General features: G+C 45.7%; 1 protein-coding gene across 1 annotated transcript; it reads left to right on the forward strand.

Moving 5' to 3' along the window:
* The first annotated feature begins 582 nt into the window (after positions 1-582).
* Positions 583-22,059, forward strand: CASC3 (CASC3 exon junction complex subunit). Its single transcript, XM_045837126.1, has 14 exons — positions 583-908; positions 1,289-1,316; positions 1,661-1,698; positions 13,088-13,246; positions 13,337-13,476; positions 14,004-14,180; positions 14,328-15,013; positions 17,080-17,144; positions 17,552-17,666; positions 17,905-18,003; positions 18,231-18,445; positions 19,094-19,216; positions 19,397-19,460; positions 20,419-22,059. The coding sequence occupies exons 1-13, from the start codon at positions 678-680 to the stop codon at positions 19,418-19,420; spliced, it is 2,100 nt and encodes a 699-aa protein (XP_045693082.1). The 5' UTR covers positions 583-677; the 3' UTR covers positions 19,421-19,460; positions 20,419-22,059.
* The last annotated feature ends 3,353 nt before the right edge of the window (positions 22,060-25,412 follow it).

The following is a 25,412-nucleotide window of genomic DNA, read 5'->3' on the forward strand; positions in this document are numbered from 1 at the left end:
AATCATCTCTTCCAAAATCTTGGTGAGATGAGACTAGCGTCACACCAGGCGGCACTTTGGGGGAGGTGATGCAGCTGGGGCGGGGAGGCACGAAGAGAGAAGAGGAAATGGAAACGGGAAAATGCTTCGACACTGAGTCCTCGGGCTTCGAGGCAGACAACTGGTTTTGGCGTCCCTCTTTAGCTTAAAATGGGATGGTGTGGCAAATCTGATGCCGCAGGACTTTAAAGGTTTACCTTGATTCGTGATTTACTAAACAACTTCAGTAAAATGATTTGCCTCAAACGTAATCAGAAGCCAGCAACTGAAAAATGAAACCACGAACAGCTCCAATGCCGCAGCGAAGCTGTGACAGGTCGACGCCTTCCACTCGGAAAGCTCAAGATGGCCGGGCAAGGAGCCTAAGGCGGCTGCCTACACACAGAACCCCTCGCCCGGAGCCTAGCCTGAGGAAGTCAGGGCACGCGCCACGCCCCCCTCGCGTAACCGATGACGTAATCCCGCTCGTCCGCATACGTGCCGCAGGGCTCCAGACCCGCCCCCAACCCTCTATCTCCCGAAAAACCAACCGATCAGTGCCGTACGTGAAGCATGCCGGGACTAGCTTTCTAGCCTCCCAGCAGCCCCTGCGACGGGCGTACGTAAGGAACTAGCTGGCTACGGCGGTTCTCCGTAAGATGGCGGACCGGCGGCGGCAGCGAGCTTCGCAGGACACAGAGGACGAAGAGTCTGGTGCTTCCGGCTCAGACAGCGGCGGTTCCCTGGCGCGGGGCGCCGGGGGCTGTAGCAGTAGCGCTGGAGGCAGCGGCAGCGGCTCTCTACCTTCCCAGCGCGGAGGCCGAGCCGGGGCCCTCCATCTGCGGCGGGTGGAGAGCGGGGGTGCCAGGAGCGCTGAAGAGTCTGAGTGTGTGAGTGCGCGCGGGCGGAGTGGGCCGGGCCGGGTGGCTTGCGGGCCTGGGGGCGTGGTGTAGGTGATGAGGGGAGGCTGCGAGCTGGTAGTGGTAGATGCTGAGGCATATAGTGTCGGAGAAGAGCCTGGTTATCCAGTTGCAGTTTCCGTCCAGAGCTCCGAGGGAAGAGGAGGGGTTGGGGGTTTCTGGGAGGAGTGCAGAGCCGCCGCGGATGGACAGCGAATGTTTTATCCGGAAGCCAGGGACCGTATCTCCCTTGGAGGCTACTTGATAAAGATGTGCCATTCCTCATTTCCCTTTTTCACCGTTTTGTATTGAGTCTTCAGCTCTCCACCCTCTGGAAATTACAAAACTAACCCATGACTTCTTTCCTTCAGGAGAGTGAAGATGGCATCGAGGGCGATGGTGAGTAGCATCCTCTTGAGTTTTTTGCCCAAACACCCGGGTCACCTATTTCCAGCAGTTGACATCCTCTCCTGCTTTTGTGGCTTTGGGGGACGGTGCTGCAGAGTGGTTCTCTGTAGCATAGTACTAAAGAACATAGCTTTTAGCAGCATGATCTTAGGCAAGTTACTCGTTGAGCCCGTTTCGCATCTGTAACTGGGGACTATAATTTTATCCACCTCATAGGTTGCTGATATCAGAATTAAATGAGAATTTTAGCTTGACTTACAGCACACAGTTAGGAAATGTAATTATAATAATTTGTTACTTTTTGTCTTTACATATTTCTGGTTTTTTTTTTTCAGCTGTTCTCTCGGATTATGAAAGTGCAGAAGACTCAGAAGTGAGTGTGATAGGTTCTTTTTCCTTTGGTGTAGGAGATGTTATTTTTATATATGTATGTATTTTTTCTTTTGAAAATGCATTTTAAAAACATGTATATGCCACCTGGCTGGCGTAGCTCAGTGGATTGAGCACGGGCTGGGAACCAAAGTGTCCCAGGTTCGATTCCCAGCCAGGGTACATTCCTGGGTTGCAGGCCATAACCCCCAGCAACCTCACATTGATGATTCTCTCTCTCTCTCTCTCTCTCTCTATCTCCCTCCCTTCCCTCTCTAAAAATAAATATATAGAATATCAAAAAAAAAAAAAAGAAAAAAGATGAATCAAATGTTTAAACAAAATGTTTAAAAAAAAAAAAAAACATGTATATGCCTGTGGTTCAGAAGTATCATGACCTGCTTGCTACTCCTTGTGCATTCTTCATTTATGCTTTTGAAAAGCTTACAAATGGTGAAGTTTAGTTAGAGTGAAGGAAACTTGGTGCAGACCTCTTCAGGCCACGTGTGTTACATTGTTTGTAGTTGGTGTTCACCCAATCTGAAGAAAATAAGTTTCTGTATAAGAGAATGAGAACCTGAAGGCCTTCGCAGGACGTATGACAGTTCATTTTATGCTGCTTATATAGTTAAGCCAGCCAGTTGGGGTTTTTGTTTTTTTTGTTGTTGGTTTTTTTTTTTTTTTTAGTGTATCAGAAGCCCTCAGCAGGATTCCAACTGGCTTGTGTTAGAAACATCCCTCAGTTTATAGATGGGACTTTTCTCTTCTATCTTTAGGTAAACATTTCCTTAAGCCAAGCTTTTTCGAACCTAATTGTTTTGATTGGTAAAACTACTAGAAATGCCATCAGAATGGCTATTTCTTGGGATTGTTGAATAGAGTCTTGAGTTCTGGATTTTGGTTATGGAGTTATCTACAGGAAGAATTGGATTGTGGATCAAAGGTTCATTGTATAAATTTTATAGAACCATCACCACTTATCAGACTTTGCATTAAGATGCAACTGTGAACACTAACAAAATTCCTGAATTTGGGATTCTCATGAGTAAGGAGATGAGACACTCAGGCAGTCATAGGAATTGAATAGGAACATCCTGCTGGAGAATAGGGTTAAGTAAGGTGTTAGTTGCTGGGTACTGAATGCATCTTAGGCAGTCAGAAAAGAATAGATGGAAGTTAGAGGGAACAACGGGCATGAAAGCCCAGAGGCAGGAGAGAAGGTTAAATATTTGGAAACTTGTAAGTAGTTTGATGTGGCTGGAACACTGTTGGAACAGGATGGATACATAAAGGCAAATTAGTGAAGGGGCTTACTTGTACTTGCTCTGTGCCAGGAGCCGTATAGGCACTGAATGCCAGACAGACATGGTTTTACCCTCATGGAATGTACATTCTGGATCAGAGGGGGGAATAGGCAGGTAAGGAAATAATTGCAGTGATGTTTGTTAAGGGCATGATATTGGAAGCATGAGGTGCTTCAGGAGTGCAGAGCAGGGGCAACTAACTGAGCTGAGGTTGTTTGAAAGTGCTTGAAGGATGAGTGGGAGATAGCCAGGCGTAGTTTTCTAAGCAGAGGGAAGGAACAGTGGGAAGAAGGTTGAGAAGGGATGGGCTGCATGGTGAGTGGGTGGAATGCAAAAAATTTAGTATGACTGATAGTAAATGATACATCTGAGTCCCAATCTTAATTTATTCTAAGGAAGTGAAAAAGATAATAAGCTTTTAAACAGGAATGAATGTTTAGACTTAAATTTTAAAACTGAGCTTGTCAGATCCAAGGAACACATGCATCAGAGAACCTAGTGGCTAGTCCTCCTGAAGCAGTCTTGCAGAGGGAGGGAAAACTCGGACGTTTATATTTTAACGAGATCCCAGGTTGATGCTTATGCACAGAAACTTTGGGAATTATTATTTTTATAACAGTTGTTTTTCTATGTGATGGTGGAGTTGGTCCAAGGGCTACAGGATTGGAGACAGAAAAGCTAGTTAAGAAAGGTGTTGTGGAAGTCCAGAGGAGTGGTAGGTGTGTCACGGAGTGGAATGATGGAGGTGAAAAAGAAGTGGGCAGAACCGAAAGTTATTTAGGTTATGGAGTTGACAGAGTGAAGTGTTTGATGAAGTGACATATTTTTCTCTCCAGTCAGTGGTAAAGTTATCTGCAAAGAGTAAAAGGGATGTGAGAGATTTTGGAGTGAGGGGTGGGTCAGTAGTCGCTGGAAAATGGAAACATTGGAAAGACTGCAGCCAGTGTAGAGTGTTCAGTGAGGTTGGGTGATTTTGAATTTATACAGCTCACCATCCTGTATGTAAGTGAGTTTGAATGTTATCCTAATAGGAAAGAACTACTACTGAAGGTTTAAGTGTGAATGATGAATTGCAGGTGAGGCAGGATCGGAGGCAGGGAAAGCTGTTAAGAGGTTATTAGGATGGTCCAAGGGGCATGATGGTACCCTAAAGAAGGGACATGGCAGTGGGACTTGCAAACTGTGGACAGATTGGAGAGATATTAAATGGTATTAACAGAACTTCTTGATTGGTTGAATGTGAAGCCTGAATTAAGGAGGAGTCAGAGGGATGCCCAACTTGATGAAGGGTGGTATCCGCTGAGAGTGGGACCATAGGACGGGGAGGTTTCAGAAGGGATAGTGGTGGGTTAAGTTTTGGATGTTTTGAGATTGAGGAACCCTGGGTTAGCTACCAGCCAAATGTGGCTACTTAAATTCATTAAACTTGAGTTAAAACTTCAGTTCCTCACTTTTTAAAAAAAGATTTTATTTACTTATTTATTTTTTTTAGAGCGGTAAGGGAGGGAGAAAGAGAGAGAGAGAGAAACATCAATGTGCGGTTGCTGGGGATCATGGCTTGCAACCCAGGCATGTACTCTGACTGGGAATCGAACCTGCGACACTTTGGTTCGCAGCCCGCGCTCAATCCACTGAGAGTTCCTCACTCTTAATAGCTATATTTTATGTACTCGTTATCCATATATGGCTGGTGGCTGCTGTATTGGACAGCAGATAAGATTTTCATCATCACAGAAAGCCAATGAGATTGTGCTGGTCTGGATTAAGATCAGAGAATGAGATCTGATGTTCTGATTTTCATAGTAATCTATCACATGCTTGCATTTCCTTTTGGTTACTAACTGTTTATACTTAGATACTGCAGCTTACTCTTGCTTATTTTTTTTTTTTAAGTTTGATCTCTTAGTCTACAGGTTAGTTTTTCATCCCTTTCTCTTCCCCACAGTTTACATGTTGGAAAGATTTTGATGGCTGTCCACTCGTGGTCCAGTACAATGTGTTCTCTCTGTCCCTTTGTATTTCCTGCAAATGAGTGTTTTCAGATTCATGAAAACAGTGTCAGCCAAAGAATTTATCTTGAGCAAAACGATGATCACCTAATTTTCTTTCCCTTACAAGTCACTTGCTGTTTTGTCTATATGTACTGAGGATATTTTCTTTAAGGTCCAGTAATTCTACTAGAGTTTCCTTGGTACTGGTCATTCTGGGTCAGTGTTTGCAGATACGAGACGTGCTATTCTGCAGTATGCCATGGGGCTCCTAAATATTCTTTGCTTGTCTTCACTATTTAACCCTTTCTTCTTAGTCTGTTTTATCTTTTCCTTCATTTCTTTTTTATTTTTTATTGATTTTAGAGAGCGAGAAACATCAATTGTTGTTGCACTAATTTAGGCATCCTTTGGTTGATTCTTGTATGTATCCTTACCAGGGTTGAACCTGCAACCTTGGTGTATTGGGATGGTGCTCCAACCAACTGGGCTACCCTGCCAAGGCTCTTTTTGATATTTAAAATATTTTCTTTTCACCTTTTATTTCTCTTGTGGCATTATTGGGTTTATTAACTTTAGTGTTCCTTGTAGTTAGCCTCTATTTGAAATGTTTTTTTCCTTTAATTTTCAGTACCTTCCTGAGTTATTTCATTTCATTTTTGAGTTCTGCTAATTCCGACTGTTCTTTCATGCCTTATATGATTTTCTTAATGTCTTTTAGTTCATTTTGAAACAGAAGTTATAATTGTGATATATGTGCATGTCTTTCTGGCATGCTTTTATTGTCTGCAGGAATGCTATTCTACTTTTTTTTTTCTCATGATAATTTATAGGGGATTTGACCTCTGTATTTTTCTGTTAGTTTTATATAAAATTAGTTTTTTTCATCTCTTAGAAGTGGCTCAGAATAGTTTTTTCTGACTTCACAGAGCTCCCTCTTCTGTTATTTTCCTATAGTGTTAAGGAATATACAGTGACTTGATTTTTGAGATTTCTTGCTTTTATTTCTCTTATTTGTTTTAGTCCTTCGTTCATTTCTTTTTCTTTTTTTTTTTTTTTTAACCCTCACGGGAGAACATGCTTATTGATTTTTAGGTGGGGGGGAGAGGGAGAGAGAGGGGGAGAGAAACATCTGCACAAGACAGAAACATTGTTGTATGCCTCTTGTATGTGCCCTTACTGGACATCGAACCCACAGCCTTTCAGTTTATGGGATGACACTCCACCCAAGTGAGCCACACCAGCCAGTGCTCTTTGTTTTCTTAAATATGTTTTATTGGTTTTAGAGAGAGGGACGTGGGAGGGAAGAAGAGAGAAACATCAATTTGTTGTTCCACTTATCCATGCACTTATGTTGGTTGATCCTTGTATGTACCTGACTGGGGATCAAACCCACAACCTTGGCACATCGGGACCATGCTCTCACCAACCGAGCTACCTGGCCAGGGCCTCCTTCATTTCTTTTATCCCTCTTCCGTTCAGTCTGATTCTCACCTCAACAGTTTCTCTTCAGTGTGGAACCCCATCCTAGAAAGGAGCCATGGTAGCCAGGACAATTTCAAGGTTCAGTGGGGTTAGACTTCTCTAGCCCCAGTCAGACCTCCTTATTGCAGGATCCTTATGCTTGTGTGCTCCCAAAGGCAGTAATTACCTCCTAGTTTCGACCGCTGTCAGTCCTGCGCTCCACTGAACACCTGTTGATTATTTCAGCGTTCTCCTGTTTTCAGATCCATTTACTTCTCTGTTTTCCCTGGCACTGACACCAGTCTGATGCAGGCCTTGTGGCTCTTGGTGCTTTGTTCTTTTGTGCATATGTTTTGGGTGTTGGGTATACCTCATAACCTAGTTTTGTTGTAAATGTTGTCAGAAGGGTTTTGATTTTGCTGTCTAGATGCTCTCATTTCATGTGGAGATTTAAAGAGATCAAAAACTATGCTACTGCCATTTTTTTCAGAATCTTTTAAGTTTAATATTTATTTTTTAAATTTTATTTATTGCCTGTACCAGTCTGGCTCAGTTGGTTGGGCATCGTTTCACAAAGGGAAAAGTTGCTGGTTCAATTCCCGGTCAGGGCACATGCCTGACTTGCAGGTACGGTAAGAGAGGCAACCAGTTGGTATTTCTCTCTCAGGTCGCTGTTTCTCTCCCTCCCTCCCTTCCTCTCTCTCTACAAATAAATAAAATATAAAAAAACTTTTTATTAATTGATTTTAGAGAGAGAGATATCAATTTGTTGTTCACTTATTTATGCATCCATTGGTTGACTCTTGTATGTGCCCTCACTGGAGATTGAACCCACATCCTTGGTGTATCAGGATGATGTTCTAATCTACTGACCTACCCAGCCAAGGTTTCTTCAAGAAAATTGTTTAAAGAATTTGACTATAAGGGGAGTCTGGAGAGATAGCTGGAAGGAAGCCTATGAGGTTAAGAGAGAGTTTGGTGGTGTTTTTGTTGTATTATTTTGTTTTGATTTGACTTTAGAGAGAGAGAGAGGCACATTGGTTTGTTCCACTTTTTAAACAACTTTTTAAAAAGATTTTATTTATTTTTAGAGAGGGAAGGGGGGGAGAGAGGGAGGGAGAGGGAGGGAAGGAGAGAGAGGGAGAGAAACATCAATGTGCAGTTGCTGGGGGTCATGGCCTGCAACCTAGGCATGTGCCCTGACTGGGAATCGAACCTGCGATGCCTGGTTCGCAGCCCACGCTCAATCCACTGAGCTACGCCAGCCAGGGCTTTTTAAACAGTTTTTAAAAAATACTTTAAATTTATTTTTTAGAGAGAAAGAGAGGGCTAGAAACATTGATATGCAAGAGAAACATTGATAGGTTTCATCACACACTCCCCCAACTGGGGACCTGGCCTGCAACCCCAGCATGTGGCCTCACTGGGAATCAACAGAACCAGCAGCCTTTTGGTTTGCAGGCCAGCACTCAATCCACTGAGCCACACCAGCCAGGGCTGATGAGTGAAGTTTTTTTGAACTCCTTTTAGTAATAGTCCAGTAGTCTGGTCATAGGCCTAGAGAAAGGAGATGTTTGAGTTGGTCCTATCTCAGGCACATGGGAGTGGCACGTGAATTGAGAATGTTATCAGTAGTGATTGGGGTGAATTGGCCACGGAATGTAAAGAGAGGAAAGCGAATGTGGGAAAGGACTGATTGATAGGGAGAAAGTGGGAAGGTCAAGGGAGTAGATATCTTGAGTTGTAGGTAGGTGAGAGGGTGAGGGAAAAACTGGGTAAAAAGAGGAATAATAGGGTTTTTTTTAATTGCTTTATTGAAATGCTATGCAAGTTACCATTTAAATATACAATTCTGTACTCGTTAGTATATTCTCAGGTATATGTGGCCATCATCACAGTTTCAGAACATTTTTATCACCTCAGAAAGAAACCCTGTATTCTTTATTTATCACCCCTGTCCCAGTTCCTCAATACGCATCTCTACCAGCCCTAAGCAACCACAAGTCTACTTTCTGTGTCTAGAGATTTCCCCATTCTGGAATTTTATATGAATGGAATCATATAATATATGGACTCTTGTGGCTGGCTTCATTCACTTAGCATGTTTCCAAATTGTAGCATGTATCAGTACTTCACTCCTTTTTCTGGGTGAATGAGATTCCATTGTGTGGATATGCCACATTTTGTTTACCCGTCCATCCATTGACAGACATTCAGGTTTCTAATTTTTTGTTACTAATGTGCAAGTTGTTGTGTGGACATACATTTACGTTTTTCTTGGGTATGTACCTAGGAATGGAATTGCTGAGTCGTATGGTAACCCCTGAATTGTTTGAGGAACTGCCAAACTGTTTTTCAAAGTAGCTGTACCAGTTTACATTCCCAAAAGCAGTATATGGGGAATCTAATTTCTCCACATACTAAACAGCCCTTGTTATTGTCTTGATTTTTTTTTTTTTAATCCTCACCAAAGGACATGCTTATTGATTTTTAGGGGTGGGGGGAGAGCATGAGAAAGAGAAAGAAACATTGATTGGTTGCCTCCCATACATGCTCCAGCTGGGGACAGAACATGCAACCTAGGTATGCGCTCTGATTAGGAATTGAACCCATGACCTTTCAGTTTATGAGACGAAACCCTAACCAACAGGCTTTCTTGTTTTTTTTATTCTAGCCATCTTAGTAAATGTAAAATGGTATCTCATTTTTATTTACATTTCCAGGATGACTGATGATGTTGAGCATTTTTTTCTTGTGCTTATCAGCCAATTTGCTACTTCTTGGAAAAATGGTGATTCTGATACTTTGTCCATTTTTAAATGGGGTTGTCTTTGTACTGTTAAGTTGTAAGGGTTTTTTAATATATTTTAGATGCAAGGTCCTTATCAGATACATGGTTTACAAATACTTTCCTATTCTGCGGGTTATCTTTTCATTTTCTTGGTAGTGTAAGGTTTTAATTTTGAAGGTCAGTATATGTTTTTTCTTTTGTTGCTTGTGCTTTTGCTCTTGTGTCTAAGAAGGCTTTGTTGAATCCATGCCAAATCCAAAGTTGTGAAGGTTAACTCCTATGTTTTCTTCAAAGAGTTTCATAGTTTTAGTTCTTACATTTAGGTCTTTTTGAGTTAATTTTTGTATACGGAGTGAGATAAGGGTCTAACTTCATTCTTTTAAATGTGGCAGTTTTGACCAAAGTCTAGGGTATTTAAATTTAAGATTTAAAAAATGGATCAAGTTTACTTTAAAACCTACATAGCGGTACCAAGTATCGACGTTTTATGAGAGTTTGAGCCAAACTGGCCACATATGCTAGGGAGCAAGATGTCAAATGCTTCTTTTATGCCTTTGAAGTTAAGGAGGGAAAGGAAGGAAGATCACATGGAAGTGGGGGGAAAGGCAAGACGGGGATTGGATTACAGGATAGTGAACAAGATTGTGTGCTCCCTTGAGGTTGCTTATTCAGAGGTGTGTTAACGTAGATGTACAGAAACAATGGACAGGGCTTGCTTAAGGCAAAGGTAAACCTTTTACTCAAGAAGTTATAGACCTGAGGTGTGACTACCCACCATGATCTGCCTTTAGGAACTTACGATCAGTTCACCTTGTGAGGTTACTTTCCATAGAACCCCTTCTTTCATCCACACAGGTAAGACTGGTCTGGAGTGTGGCCATGGAAATGGATGCCTGAAGTGGAGGTGAAGAATGTGAACTCATTGCTGAAGGCTTCAAGTGAAGGACAGGGTGGGCCCAGGCAGGGGCATGGAGGTATAGCCAGGTGATAGGAGCCCCAGAGGAACAGGAGTTTAAAATGAGGCTGGAGGAGATATTGAAAACAAGGAAGACACCAACTCCACCCTTTATTCTGAAATACGTGGGAGTGGAAGGATGAGCCAAAACCTCCACAGTGAGAATTCAGCTAGGGAAGCAGTTGCTTCATGGGAGAGTTAGGCTTTGAAGTTGGGAACTGTGTACACTGAAGTGGTGGAATCAGCAGTAGGGGAGTTTGTCTCTGGAAAAGGGTTTCTCGTTTGTTTGTTTGTTTTTAAGATTTTACTTATTTATTTTTAGAGAGAGTAGAAGGGAAGGAGAAAACCATCGTTCAATTGCCTTTCACATGTCCTCAACCTGGGACCTGGCCCACAATGCAGATATGTACCCTGGCCGGGAATCAAACCGCAACCTTTTGATTCATAGACTGGCGCTCAATCCACTGAGCCACACCAGCCAGGGCCAGAAAAGTGTTTTGATGTCAGCCCTCAGCCAAAACAGCGTGGTGACCTTAGGATAGCACTTTTTTTTTTTTTTTTTGCAAATTCTCATCTGAGGATATGTTTATTGGTTTGAGAGAGAGAACGCCCATCACTTGCCTCCTGTACGTGCCCCGACTGGGGATTAAACCTGCAACCTTTTGGGGTTCAAGGCAACGCTCCAACTGACTGAGCCACCTGGTCAGGGCTGGGGTAGCACTTTTGCTTCAGTTAGACCAGACTCTGACTCTGATTTGGAATATCCTCAGCACTATGCCATTTGTACCTTTCTGTTGTGCCCTGGAAACAAAATTCGTTTCTCATTTGGAATAAAAGAGTTGCCTCATTTGATGTTCCACCACTAGATTAGATGAGATAGAGCATAAAAACAAACTTTCCTCATTAATTGTGCTGATACTATTTTAAGATGTTTGAATTCAGTCAGTGTGTGTGTGGGTGTGTGATGAATTAAAGTCACGTATACACACCAAGTAATATTCTTGCAATTTCTGCTGCAGAACTAGCAGGGAAAATAGGACCAAGGAAGGAACTAAATGATTACCACCTACCCATCCCCATCTCAAGAGGAGGGAAAACTTATGATTGAGGCAAAATGGGAAGAATCAAGGGCAGCTGATAGTTAAGAAGCACTGAGTAAAGCCTTGATTCTCACAGCGTGCATGGGGTCAAACAGTCTTCCTCAGTTCTGTAGGTTTCATACTAGTATCACCTTCCTGATAATCTAACCCAAAAGACTTAAAGACCAAAATACCCAGAGGCTGAACAGGGGGAAAATGATGAAGAGAAATTAATTGGCTTATCTGAGCTAAGCAGGCTGACTCAGCTCTGTTTGGAGAAAGGGCAGAAACCTAGTGCTTCTTGCTTCATCAGGAACCTCACAGTGAGTCTCCGATCAGACTGCTGAGGCCAGCCTGGGTTGGAGTTACAAAAAGGTCTGGTTCGGGTCAAGTGTCGGACTCAGTGGGAGAACAAGAGCAGTTACACACATATTTAACAGGTGGCAGAGGTGTCTTCATACCCTGACACGTTAACCCAGCAATGGAGACCAGACCACCTTCCCTTGAACTCATGTCTTTGTGTTCTCACAGTTCTCTAATCCTACCCCCCTAGCTTACAGCTTTGCCTTCTTAGGTCCAAATCCTGGGAGGACAAGAAGACAAGAGTAACTCTCATCTTCTTAGCATGAGCCTTAGCTGCCCCTTTTCCCTGCCTAGAATTAGCTGCATCCCTATTAAAGATGGAATTCTTGTTCTCTAAGGTTTCCCAATTTCAAATTTTATGATTATGTAATTTTGGACATTGTTACCTGTTAAGGGGATCTCATGTTGCAGAAAATTTAGTGTGCATGTCATAGACATCAAAAATGCTAGCCACTGTTTTCCAGCTTGAGGGTTAATAGCGCCTTGGGAAGCCATAGATAGAGTTGGGGGAAGTTTGCAAATCCACTAGCTCAGCTCTCCTTATCTGTAGACTGACTTTACATCTCTCACCTTTACATACTACTATTTTGAGTATGTAAAAATTAACAAAATGTAAGTTTAAAGTAGTATTGAATATACAGTAGTTGTTTGTCATTATATGTTTTCTTAGTGGAACTACTGAGCCTCTGTCTCAGAGAGAGCCATGAAAAGTTTAGATCCTAAAAAGGGGTTCACATAATCTAAACTGTTGGGTTAGAATCTCTGTTCTAAGCCATTTTGAGTTGAGAAAATTCACAACTTGAGTTACAGCATAGTTATTAGGCACTGTATGTTTAAGAGACAATTCATGGAGCAGGAGAGAAACTATCAGCACAGATTAAGCTCTTTCTGTGTGTAAGGTGCTTTACTGCCTCCCATCCATATTCCCTGGGCTCCTTCCCCAGAGGCTGCCACTGATTGCATATCTTCCTGGAAAGCTTATATGGAGCCGTATGTGTGAATATATTTTATGTGATTTTGTTTTCACAGTGCCCTTATATTCTAGAAATTTTAGTAAAAATATTCTCTAGAAAATTTAGTAAGAATATTGATATGCTTGCCTTTTTTTTTTGTTTTTTGTTTTTTTTTTAATTCTAGAGAGAGGGGAAGGGTGGGAGAAAGTGAGGGAGAGAAACATTGATGAGAGAGAGAAACATAAATCGGTTGCCTTTTGCACATACCCTGACTGGGGACTGAATCTGCAACCCAAGCATATGCCCTGACCAGGAATTGAACCCACAACCTTTCGGTTTGCAGGATGACACCCAATCAACTGAGCCACACCAGCCAGGGCGATATGTTTGCTTTTAATTCTTAACTTCCTTAGAAAATGTTTTCCTAAAGAATGGAAAATTTTAAAATGCACCTTTCGGATCTTACCTCCATAGTTGACAGGGAGACTTTTTTCAGGGCGAAGAAGGGGAGTACAGTGAAGAAGAAAACTCCAAAGTAGAGTTGAAATCAGAAGCCAATGATGCAGCTAATTCTTCAGCGAAAGAAGAGAAGGGAGAAGAAAAGCCTGACTCCAAAGGCACTGTGACAGGAGAGAGGCAGAGTGGGGACGGACAGGTCAGTACCCACCAAAGGCCTCCATTTTGGGGGCTGGAAGAGGGGCCCTCAGCCTTGGAGGGAGTAAGGAAGCCTTTGCCTGTCCTTCAGGAGAGCACAGAGCCCGTGGAGAACAAAGTGCCCAAGCACTTGGATGACGACGAAGATCGGAAGAACCCAGCGTACATACCACGGAAAGGGCTCTTCTTCGAGCACGACCTTCGAGGGCAAACTCAGGAGGAGGAAGTCAGGTAGTAGCCACTTGCTGCTGCTGTTTAGTGTGTACTTAGTGTTTCGCGTGTGCTAGGTGCTTTGCTAAGTGCTTTGTGTTTTGCTTACCACTCACAACATTTTTAAGGTTAGTGTTACCTCTTGTACAAATGAGGAAAGCGAGGCTTAGAATATTTGGTAACTCTTGGTGCAGCAGCTAGGATCCACACCTACACTGCCGCTCCCTTTCTTAACCTGGGGCTCAAGGCCTCTGCGGTACGAAGGACTTGCATGGGCTGCCTTACAGGAAAGAAGTGTTTTCAAGGGGCCAAGTAGTTTGAAGCGAAATCCTTCCTTGTTTCTATTCCTGTTTCACTTGAGCCCGGTAGGCCCTGAGGTGTTACGATGCACTCTGGCTTTTGGGAGACCTGTTTTGTACAGTCTATCAGGGGAGATGGAGAGACTACCTGAAGTTCCTTCTGTTTCCCTGCCCAACGCTGTTGTTTCGTAAACGTCTTTACTTGCCAGATTCTGCCTACCTAAGACACTTTTTCATGGTTTTATCCAGACCCAAGGGGCGTCAGCGAAAGCTGTGGAAAGATGAGGGTCGCTGGGAGCATGACAAGTTCCGAGAAGACGAACAGGCCCCGAAGTCCCGACAAGAGCTCATTGCTCTTTATGGATACGACATCCGCTCAGCTCACAATCCTGATGACATTAAACCCCGAAGAGTCCGGAAACCTAGGTGAGGAAATTTTGGAATCTAGACTATTGGTATTTTAGCAAGAATTTTGCTTTTTAAAATACCATTCCAGCAAGTGATTGAATGGGTGAGAAATATGGGAAGTCTTCGTGACCCCCAGTTTAAGACTTTTCTGTTCCATTTATTCAGGTTTGGGAGTCCTCCACAAAGAGATCCAAACTGGACTGGTGAGCGGCCAAACAAGCCTTATCGCCACCAGGGTCCTGGGGGCACCCTACCACCAAGGACATTTATCAACAGGAAAGCTGCAGGTACTGGCCGCATGTCTGGTCCCAGGAATTACTCTCGATCTGGTGGCTTCAAGGAAGGTCGTGCTGGATTTAGGCCTCTGGAGGCCGGTGGGCAGCATGGTGGCCGGTCCGGTGAGACTGTTAAACATGAGAGTAGTTACCGGTCACGACGCCTGGAACAGACTCCTGTGCGGGACCCATCTCCAGAAGCAGATGCTCAAGTGCTTGGCAGTCCTGAGAAGGAAGAGGCAGCCTCAGAGATCCCAGCTCCTGCTGCTGACACTGCACCACCACCCCCCGACAGGCCTGTTGAGAAGAAATCCTATTCCCGGGCAAGAAGAACCAGAATCAAAGCTGGAGACGCAGTCAAGGTAGCAGAGGAGGTGCCTCCTCCCCCTGAAGGGCTGACCCCAGCACCTCAAGTCCCAGAAACTACTCCTCCTCCACCTGCTAAGACTGGGAACTGGGAAGCTCCAGTGGATTCTACCACAGGTGGGCTTGAGCAAGATGTGGCCCAACTAAACATAGCAGAACAGAATTGGAATCCAGGACAACCTTCATTCCTACAACCACGTGAACTTCGGGGTAGGTACCTTAGGGTTATAACCAGATTTTTTTTTCTTTGCATCATTGGGTTTGGGAGCATGGGGCTTAAGTCTCTCAGGGATGTGGTGTCTGACAAAAAACAGATTCCTAGGTATATTCATCCAAGGACCTCAGAGCAGTTTTATCTGTTACCTAAGACTAACCCACTGGTTTACCTCTGTGAACCGGTTGGTCGCCATGTGAACTGGTAGTGAGCTCCTGGGTACAGGGTCCTTTACCACTCTCTATAGAAAAGTGGAAGAAGAAGGTGGCAGTGTTTTCATTATTTGAACTCACGGTTAAAGTTTGAAGGCAGAAACTCATTCATTTGAATTTGGATGAGAATCTTCTAATCTCTTTGAGAGGAAAGTCTTTCTAATTTCCTTAATTTTCTAGAGCCAGGCTGCCCAAAAGAACTTTCTGTAATGGTGGTGCTTTTGAATACTCGTAACATAGCCAAGGTGTCTGAGTAACTGAAGTTTTCATTCCGTTCCATTCCATTCCATTCCATTTATTTATTTAAAAGGTTTTATTTTTTAGAGAGAAGGGAAGGGAGGGAGAAAGAGGGAGAGAAACATCAATCAGTTGCCTACACCCTCAACTGGGGACCTCACATGCAACTCAGGCATATGTGCTGACTGGGAATCGAACCAGTGACTTTTTGGTGTGCAGGCCAGCGCTCTATCCACTGAGCCATACCAGCCAGGGCTGACTTTAAATTTTAATCGAAGTTTAAATAGCCACACATGTGACTAGTAGATATATTGGACATCATGGTTCTAGAGACTAGAACCTATCTACCACCCATTTTGCCCATCTTCAGTCTTCCTCCAACCAGATAGATAAAAGGACCTTTTCCTTAGTTTCTGAAATCTCATTTGAATTTAAAGGTTGGAAATCCTCATGTAGACCGAGTTACAGCATCCTTCTCTGATGTGCGTGGTTTTTAAACAGCATAAACCAGTGCAGCCTAAACTGAACCTGCAGCTGCTCTTTGGATCAAGGAGCATACCCTTCTACTGATACCTTATTATAATTGGAAGGCAGTCTCTAGAATGTAATTTTTTTTTTGTTCTGAGTCATTTTCAGCTAGAGGGGAATTTCTTCCCAAACTTCCAGGCCAGACCTCAGTGGCCAGAAATAATCAGGTAGATTTACAGAATATCCCTCACTGTCCAGTTGTTGCTCAGAAACTTTTGGGCTGAGATTTTTTTTTTACTGTGGTTGATAATGTAATGTGGTAATTGTGACCTACAAGGGATTCTGCACAGGAAGGCATTTTGTGGGCAATCTTGAACTTGTATTTTCTCACTGAAATAATTTTTTTCATGTTCAAAGGTGTTATTGCTATATTCAAGTAATGGTATTAAGGTGATGGTCAGTGGAAGCAAATTTCCACACTGGTGGCATTGGCAGGAAGCAGAGATAGTTTAAAAGGGATTTTGTTAGGGTTTTTTTTGTTTGTTTGTTTTTGTTTTTGTTTTAATTAAATTTTTTTTAAAGATTTTATTTATTTGTTTTAGATAGAGGGGAAGGGAGGGAGAAAGAGAGGGAGAGAAACATCAATGCATAGCTAGCTGCCTCTCATGTGTCCCCTACTGGAGACCTAACCTGGCCAGCAACCCAGGCATGTGCTCTGACTGGGAATCGAACCAGCGACCCTTTAGTTCGCAGGCCAGTGCTCAGTCCACTGAGGTACACCAGCCATGGCTAAAAAAATTTTTATTTAAAGATTTTATGTATTTATTTTTAGAGAGGAAGGGAGGGAGAAGGGTAGAGAACATTGGTGTGAGAAATGTCTATTGGTTACCTCTTGCACATCCCCACCATGAACCAGGCCCTCAACCCAGGCATGTGCCCTGACTGGTGATCAAACCATAACCTTTCAGTTTGGAGGCCAGCACTCAATCCACTAGCCACACCTGCCAGAGCAGGATTTCATTAGTTTAAAAGCAGAAAGCCATTTACTGTGTTGGATTCTTCAGCCTGTCCTTTTCTTGATGGTATCTTTGAGTCTCACTGCTGTCTGTCTGCTCTGCAGGGGTGACTTTTCTGGTTTATTACAGGAATGCACAACCACATACACATGGGAGCAGGACCTCCTCCTCAGTTCAACCGGATGGAAGAAATGGTACAGAAGGGGAAAGATATAGATGGGGGGTGCATGTAATAGCTTTTTTTTTTTTTAAGATTTCATTTATTTATTTTTAGAGAGGGAAGGGAGGGAGATATATATATATATATATATATAGAGAGAGAGAGAGAGAGAGAGAGAGAGAGAGAGAGAGAGAGAGAAACATCAATGTGTGGTTGCTGGGGGTTATGGCCTGCAACCCAGGCATGTACCCTGGCTGGGAATTGAACCTGGGACACTTTGGTTCCCAGCCCGTGCGCAATCCACTGAGCTACGCCAGCCAGGGCTGCAAATATTTTTTAAAGACATGCCACATACAAAGTCCCACCTAAAGGGGGGTGGGGACTCAAACGAGAGTCGGCCATCTAGAAGTCTGCTCGCTCAGGCCTGTTTCTTTATTTCAGAGTGTGCAGGGTGGGCGAGCCAAGCGCTATTCATCTCAGCGGCAGAGACCTGTGCCCGAGCCTCCTGCCCCCCCTGTGCATATCAGCATCATGGAGGGCCATTACTATGATCCACGTGAGTTCTCCCTCATACTTGGGGTATCTTTTTTGGCACTTTGAAGCAAACTAAGAGACCAGCCTCCTGCCTCCTGAATTTTTCCATTCTGACTTCTCACAGTAGTTATTGTCTGGTTGCTGTTTTCTTCACATGGAAAATCGAGAACATTCTCTTAAAGGGTTTGGGGGACAGGGAGATTTGTCCATGTGATGTGAAGACTGAGAATTTATGAGAATCCCAATGTGATATCCTACAGTGCAGTTCCAGGGACCAATCTATACCCATGGTGACAGCCCTGCCCCACTGCCTCCTCAGGGCATGATTGTGCAGCCAGAAATGCACCTTCCCCACCCAGGTAAGCATTGCACCTCTCCTTGTATGCTTCCAGTACGTGAGTAGGTGTGTGGGGTATTTGCAAACCCCTCCTCCTGAGCTCTGTGCTGCTTGCCTATGAGACTGGCCACTCTGACTGCCTGGGCAACAAACCTCTAGGGGTCCTCCTGAGGACTTTCATCCTGAGCCTGTTTATACTGGAAATGCTGTTGTTTCTATTTCAATTTCTGTTTTCCTCTCCTTATTCAGGTTTACATCCCCATCAGACACCAGCGCCCCTGCCCAATCCGGGCCTCTATCCCCCACCAGTTTCCATGTCTCCAGGACAGCCACCGCCTCAGCAGTTGCTTGCTCCTACTTACTTCTCTGCTCCAGGAGTGATGAATTTTGGTAATCCCAGTTACCCTTATGCTCCGGGGGCACTGCCTCCCCCGCCACCTCCTCATCTATATCCTAATACACAGGTAAGATGGCTAATGAGCAGACTTTTATAGGTACACGTTCTTGAAATCGAACAGGAATGTGGTATGGGGAGAATGCTTAAGAAATATGAGAGAAAACTTCAGTGCCACTGATTTGCATGTGGCTCCAGGATGCCTCTTGGTGGTCAGGAGCTGGAAATGCAGCTTATGTAATACCCATTATCTACTTACTCTCCTTCATTTTTTAAATGGTGTTTCATTTAAGTGTTTGGTATGTCTTAGGTGGCCATTTATTCAGCTGCATAAAGACACTGTATTCTATTTGCAGTCCTACCTGTCCCTGTGCTGCTCAACTCCCAGTAGGTTGAAATCATCTGGTATCCAGAGTGTCACTGCTGAGCTCAGCCATTTGTCAGCCGATGATAGGAATTAGAGGACGCTGGGCCGTGCTTTGAAGAAGCAGGAACCAGAGCATAATTAGGACATACTAAGACAGAAATGAGGAATCATTTTATTTTTAAGGAGGGCAGCTTAGAGGTTTAAAAAATTATAAATTCCCCAGTTCTTCTGTTTTTGTGCCTGAATAACATTTTTGGTCACAGTTTACAGTTAGATTCCATTCGAATAACATTTTTTGTCACAGTTTAGATGAATTCCTAACTTTCAGTTCTGTCTTACTGGGGTACCCAGGCCCCATCACAGGTATACGGAGGAGTGACTTACTACAACCCGGCCCAGCAGCAGGTGCAGCCAAAGCCCTCCCCACCCCGGAGGACCCCCCAGCCCGTCACCATCAAGCCCCCCCCACCTGAGGTATGAGAGCTCCTTCCCCCACTTCAGGCTGCGTGTCATGTCCGAGGGCTTTCTCTTTCTTCAGGAGATTTCCTCCTGTTCTGTTTCCTCCTGTTTCCTCCTGTGTTTCTGTGGAAACACTCATTTGGTTTGGTTTTGTTTTAAACGACTTAATAACAAATTCTAACTTTATTATTTCAGGTTGTAAGCAGGGGTTCCAGTTAATACGAGTTTCTGAATATTTTAAATCTAACACGATATAAAAGTAAGTGTACAACTTAGTATGTCTCTTACAACATTTTTAAAACTAATGCTCATGCTTGCTTGCTTAACAAACAGTTGCCTCATTGATGCTTTAAGTTGTCATCATGAGTTATTTTGTGTGGGGTCTGGGGTGCTTAAAGGAGTCCCAGAATTTGCCAGTTTTTTTGTTTTGCAGTTGCATTGAGCAGGGTTTAAGTAGAAACCATCTTAATGTGACAGAATTTCATTTGGGAAGCTGCAAGGAAAAAATACAGGAGGGCATTTTTTACTAAGGGAAAAAGGAAATCTAAATTTGAGGTGAAGAGCCTTAAAAAAACAAATCCTACCATTTGCAACAGCATGGATGGACCTAGAGGGTATTATGCTAAGTGGAGTAAGTCAGTCAGAAAAGGACAAATACTGTATGATTTCATTTATATGTGGAATCTAAAGAACAAAATGAAATTGAAACAGACTCATGGATACAGAGAGCAGACTGATGGTTGCCAGAGGGGAGAGGGGCCTGAGACCTGCGTGGAAAGGGTCGAGGGACTGCCAGTTAAAGGTTGGAAGTCACAGAGTGGCCGTGGGGACTGGAAAGTGTGGCACAGGGAACACAGCCACTGCTGTGGGAACACTGCGTGTGGCACCAGGTGGGCACTGGAAATACCAGGGGGAACACCGTGTGAAGTGTTTGATTGTCTAACCGCTCTGCTGAGCACCTGAAACAATACAAAGTAGTGTTGAATGTAAGCTGTAATTGAAAAATAAAAACAATTATATATATTTCAGAAATTGAGGTGTTAGAGCAGAGCCAATTCTAAAGGTCATGGAGGAGAAAGACCGCGGGAGTTTTGTTTTTTTAGGGACATTACTTTAAAACACATTGTTTAGAATGTGGCTTTTTGCAGACAACTTGTAAATGACCGGAGGGCCCACTAACACTTTGGTGGTTCTTCCCCTTTCCCCACCCCTGTCAGAACTGCAGGGGCGAGGGCCCAGGAAAGAAGAGACACGCAGCCAGCTGTTTACTACCAGGAGGGCTTCAACGGTGGGGGGCGCCCCCGCCAGGAAGCAGCTGAATGAAGAGGACCCCTGCCTTCCTATGAGGATAAGGTCTGATACAGCGAGAAAGGGAGACACAAGCGGACTTCCACCCGTTTCCACTCTGCACTTGAGTGAGCCGTGCTCGGGGGAGCGGAGGCCCGGACTGCCCGGACCACCGCGTCTGCGTCTGCGTCTGGAAGCCCAGGTTTTCGGCTCTTCTTCACTTTGTCCTGGGAAACTTTGCTTCTCCCAGGGAAGCTCCTTCCTGTTTGTTTTGTTTTCTAAGATGTTTGTTTTTTAAAGCCTGGCTTGTTACTCTTAAATTAATATTCTTTAGTTTCTCCTTCTTTGTCTCTCTGTCTCTCTCTCTCTGCCTTTAAATGAGACAAGTTTATTTTTCTGGTTTACTGCCTTCTCTGGTTCCCTTTTGGTTCTTCCCTGCAACCCAGATCATTGAGAATTTACCAGCTGAGCTGGTCTTTTCCCACCAAGTCTGCAGAGGTGGCCTTTCACTTTTGGTTGGCCTGTGTTATTGTATACATGGATTCTCTTAACTCTTCAAAACTCAAAGTTTGTGGTAGGAGTCTTTCTTCTTGACTTGGTGGACTTCGGGCCTCTACTGAGAGCAAAGTCTCTACAGTGGGAAGAGATGGCGAATCAAGTGTTTCTGTGAGAAAGGGAGGGTGGGGTGAGAGCCTTTGCCCCTTAGGGATATGTATTCACAGAGTCCCTAGGGGGTTCAGTCTCCGAGGTAAGTGAAATCAGAGGGCCCTGCTTTTACTTCCATCCCTCCTGCCACACCCCCTTTTCCAGTTGCTGTGGACCAATGTATCTCTCTAGAGGCAAATACTATCCAGCAAGCAGTCTACCTGCCCTTTATTATTCATGTCTTTCCTGCCACAAGTGTTGTAGATGTTACTACCTTATTCTCCTGTCCTTGCAAACAGAAGAAGATACTGCACCTGGGCTTAAGGCCTAAGGAAGCCAGTCAGTTTGCAGCAAGGGCTCCTTTCCTCCCTGTCCATGGCACTGAACCACTCTCCTGCTGCCTCTGCGGAAGAGGTTCCTGTTACTGCCACACTTGTGTCTGCTGGGTCACCCCAGCACTGGCCACACTTGTGTCTGCTGGGTCACCCCAGCACTTGGCCACGGTCTCTGTCCTCTGTAGAACCTAAGGGAGAAGGTGGCAGCTGTGTCTCTCCCCAAGTTGTGTCACTATTCCTATTCTCTTAAGCAGCTGGCCCGACCACTTTGAGTCATAGGTGTGTGGGGAGGGAGGAGAGGCACTCAAGCTGTAACCCCGAAGGAGGAAATAACTAAGAGATTCTCCCAGAGGTGACCGGTGGTTGTGCCTTTTGTAGGCTGTTCCCTTTGCCTTAAACCTGACAATGTCTCCTCAAGCCTGTGGGCAGCATGCCCAGATTCCCAGACCTTAAGACACTGTGACAGTTGTCTGTTGGTTCACTGTATTTTGTTGCAAGAATTCCTCCATGTGTGTTATTACTGTTTTAAAGGGTACACATTTGTGATGGGTATTGTGACTTGAAGATAATAAAATTTAGACTGTAAACTTGGCTTTTGTGCACGAGTGTTGATTTGAGAAGGAGGGAAAATGACTCCTTGGTTTCCCCAGAGTCAGTCACAGCTTGTACTGGCTCCGACTGGTGCAGTGGAAGCCACAGAGGTGAGGAGCCCCCGTGACACCTCAAGTCTGCCTGTGTTCCCCTTCCGTTACCTTCCCTAGCCACGTTCCGCACAGAGCCCGGGTAGCCTGCCATGCCTTCATTCGGGAGTGTCGGGCAGAAACTAGCGAGGCTCTGCTCACCCACGTGAACATCATGGCCCTCATGCCCGCCTTTGTCTGAAGCAAGCGCGTCTCCCAGGGTGATGTGCCAGATGTCAGTGCAACTGTACTAGGTCCCCGCAGAGGGCGAGGCGCAGGTAGCTGGCTTTCTTGAAAAGGAAAGACTCACGCTGGCACTGAACTATCAGGGACCACAGGCTAAGCGAGAGGCTCGTGTCAGTCTCCGTGCAGGCGGCGAGGACGGGTAATTGAAAGAGCCCCAGCTGTGGCTCATGCTGCCAGGTACCTCTGCCACTTGGCCTCTGATGAGTGCAGGGCAGTTCCTACCTTTGAAGGGACCGTTTACTCCTCCAGATCCTGGGTGGATTCTGAAGTTCACTACAGAAGCTGTCCACAGTGTGGGGGAGCAACTGGATTTCACACGGAGCTGGCAGCACCTGCTCTCGAGCTGCGTAAATCCTTGTGCACTCCGGGCATGGGCCTCGTGGCACATCTTAAAATGACAGTTGGTTTTCCCCTCCACCCTTTGGTGGTGTTGCTGCCGCAGGGTGACCATGACTTTCCTGATCCCCATCCCCAGTTCCTTTTCAGATCATGTCAGTTTGCTTCCCTCCCTCCCCACAGGGTGATGAGTATGGGCCTGATCCGGGGTCCTGCAGAGAGTGCAGCCAGCCTCGGGGTGGGTTACTGGCAGGAGGAATAAGCGTTTTAAGATGCTTCCTCCTCACCCCTGCCTCTTGCTTCCTCAGTTAGATCCCATTGCTCTCTGTTGCCCTGGTAACCGGCTCAGCAAGAAGAAATTCAAGCTCAGCAAAGCCCCCAGGTTCTCTGCCCTCCCAGCCTGCCTCTCAGTGGCCAGGAAAGAGGAGAGTAAGGGGCAGACAGAATTCGCCTTAGGTAGCCTCGCTCCATCCCCTTCTAGAAGTCCACGGTCTTCTCACCCACATCTCCTCACAGTTGCTAATTATACCACCATCTCTCCCTTAGTTTATTCCATGACAGAGTGTAGGTGCCCTGACTGGCCTCGTCCCCTCCAGGGTCAGCACACAGGTCTGCTACCTTGTGGGGGACTCAGAACAGCAAAGATTTGGAATACCAAAGTCTCCCAGCCTCCACAGCCTCCTTGGTTTGGGGGTGTCCCTCTGGGGCAGTGATTTTCAACCCTGGCTATTTGAATTACTTGGAGATCTCTTTAAAAACACCATCAACGTTGGCACCATTTCAGTATCTTTGAGAAGTGCCCCTGGATTCCCGTGTGCAGTTGGGGCAAGTACCACTGCTGTTCAAGGAGGACCATGACTCGGTGTTGGCTTTCCTCTGACTCAAGGTCTTGAACTTAGCCTCTGCCTGATATCCTTGAGTAGTCAAAGGGTCCTGGGGTCTGCTCCCAAAGCTTCCAGTTTCTAGAAGTCTCTCTGCCCCTTTTATTTTCAGCCCCCACATTCTCCACACTCCCCAATTCTTCCTAGCCGACAATCCCAAATCCTGCCCAGAGAGGAGGTTACCAAGGCAACCAGCTTAATCTGGTAACTGTGGCATGTGCTAGGAGTGGAGCCCTCCCCTCTTCTTATTTGGTTCATAAAGTGCTTGGGGAGGTCCAAGCCACTCTAGCCAGTTTCCCCTCTTAACCTCAGAGATATTGGGGTGTCTAATAAAAGGAGCCCAAGACAGTGATACTTGGATCTTTATTCCAGCTTCTTAGCCAAAATGGTGCTCGGTACGTACTGTTCCCTTTCTAAATCCACAAACAGATGGGTGTGCAAGCTCATTTCTGTGAACACATGCTCTAGCATACATAGGGCCAGAGATATGCACACACACCAATGTATGTGTGGTGCACACCCTGTTCAGTTCCACCACCACTCCTAGCCTTCAGCATTCCTGCCCCTGGCTGGTCGGTGTACAGTAAACACGGGTGCGCCCATGTCCAAGGTGCCTCAGCCCATCTGGAACCTGCTGCCACTCCCCAACCTTGTTACCTTAACCTTAATGTGCTCGCACTGAGTGTATCTCTTTACCCACCTCCTCCTCAAGAACAGAATGCTCCTGGCATAGGCATCAGGAATAAGGCTAACTTGGTGTGCAAATTTGGCCCCACTTTCCACACTCCATGGCTGTGTCAGCTCCGGGGGGCTCTCTATGCTTGCTGATGTCAGGTGGTGGCTGGAGCTTGTCACCCACCTCCACTGCCTTGCTTCTTCCTGCTGCCAGCCCGGCTTAGGTGCCCTCGCACTCCTGTTCTCCTCCCCCTTGCCTACCGTCTCTTCTCATCCCAACTAGACCTGCCACAACCTGCTGCTCCCTGCCTGGCTCCTGCCTGCCTGCCAGTACCTGCCCTTCACAGGCCGGGCCCCCACCATCTATTGTGCCCTACCAGAAAGGGCAGATGAGTGCCACCCCCAGGCGAGTGTCAATCCACCTGAGGCCTTCCCAGTCCTTTGTAAAAGAAGAGAGGTAAAGACCACATAGTCCTCTAAGTATGTCAACAGAGCACACCGCCAGGGTTGAGAGCGATCTCTGTAGGCCTCACCTGAGTTCAGGTAGGTGAGTCGAGCATGCAGGCCAGAGACCTGTCCTGGTTCTTTGAAATGGTACTAGAGTCCCTGTAAGCCCCCCAGCCAGGAATTCGTCTCTATTGGTATCGCTCCCTTACCTCGGCCCTTAATTTCTGCGTCTTCTCTGAACCCTCCACCCAATCCTATTCAGCCCCTTACAATCCCATGTGGCCCCAGGATCTGCCCCAACGCCCAAGTTCAAGCCGCGCGCGGCCCAGGGGGCGGGTCCAGGCAGGGCAGAGGAGGAGACTGGGCGGGGACTGGAGGAGGGGGCGCGGTCTCAGTTCTGCCACCTTCCCCGCGGTCAGGAGCGCCGCCACCGCTGCCGCCGCGTCCTCTCAGCCTTGCGCTCCGCCCGCTGCCTCTTGTCGCCGCAGCCCGGCCCAGGAGCGCAGAGCCTGGGCACCAGCCCCGCAGCCTACCCACCCTTCGGGCTGTGTGACCGCTGCAGCCGGCATGGGGGGCCTCTAAGGACTGGCACCCCTTCCCTCTGGCACCTCCCCCCGGCCACTGGCCACTGGCCACTGGACTCCGGCCAGCGAGCCTCGGGCACCTCTGGCCCCCAGTC

Source organism: Phyllostomus hastatus, unplaced genomic scaffold (genome assembly GCF_019186645.2).
Source record: "Phyllostomus hastatus isolate PE091 unplaced genomic scaffold, TTU_PhHast_1.1 phas_contig_210, whole genome shotgun sequence".
Classification (NCBI taxonomy): domain Eukaryota; kingdom Metazoa; phylum Chordata; class Mammalia; order Chiroptera; family Phyllostomidae; genus Phyllostomus; species Phyllostomus hastatus.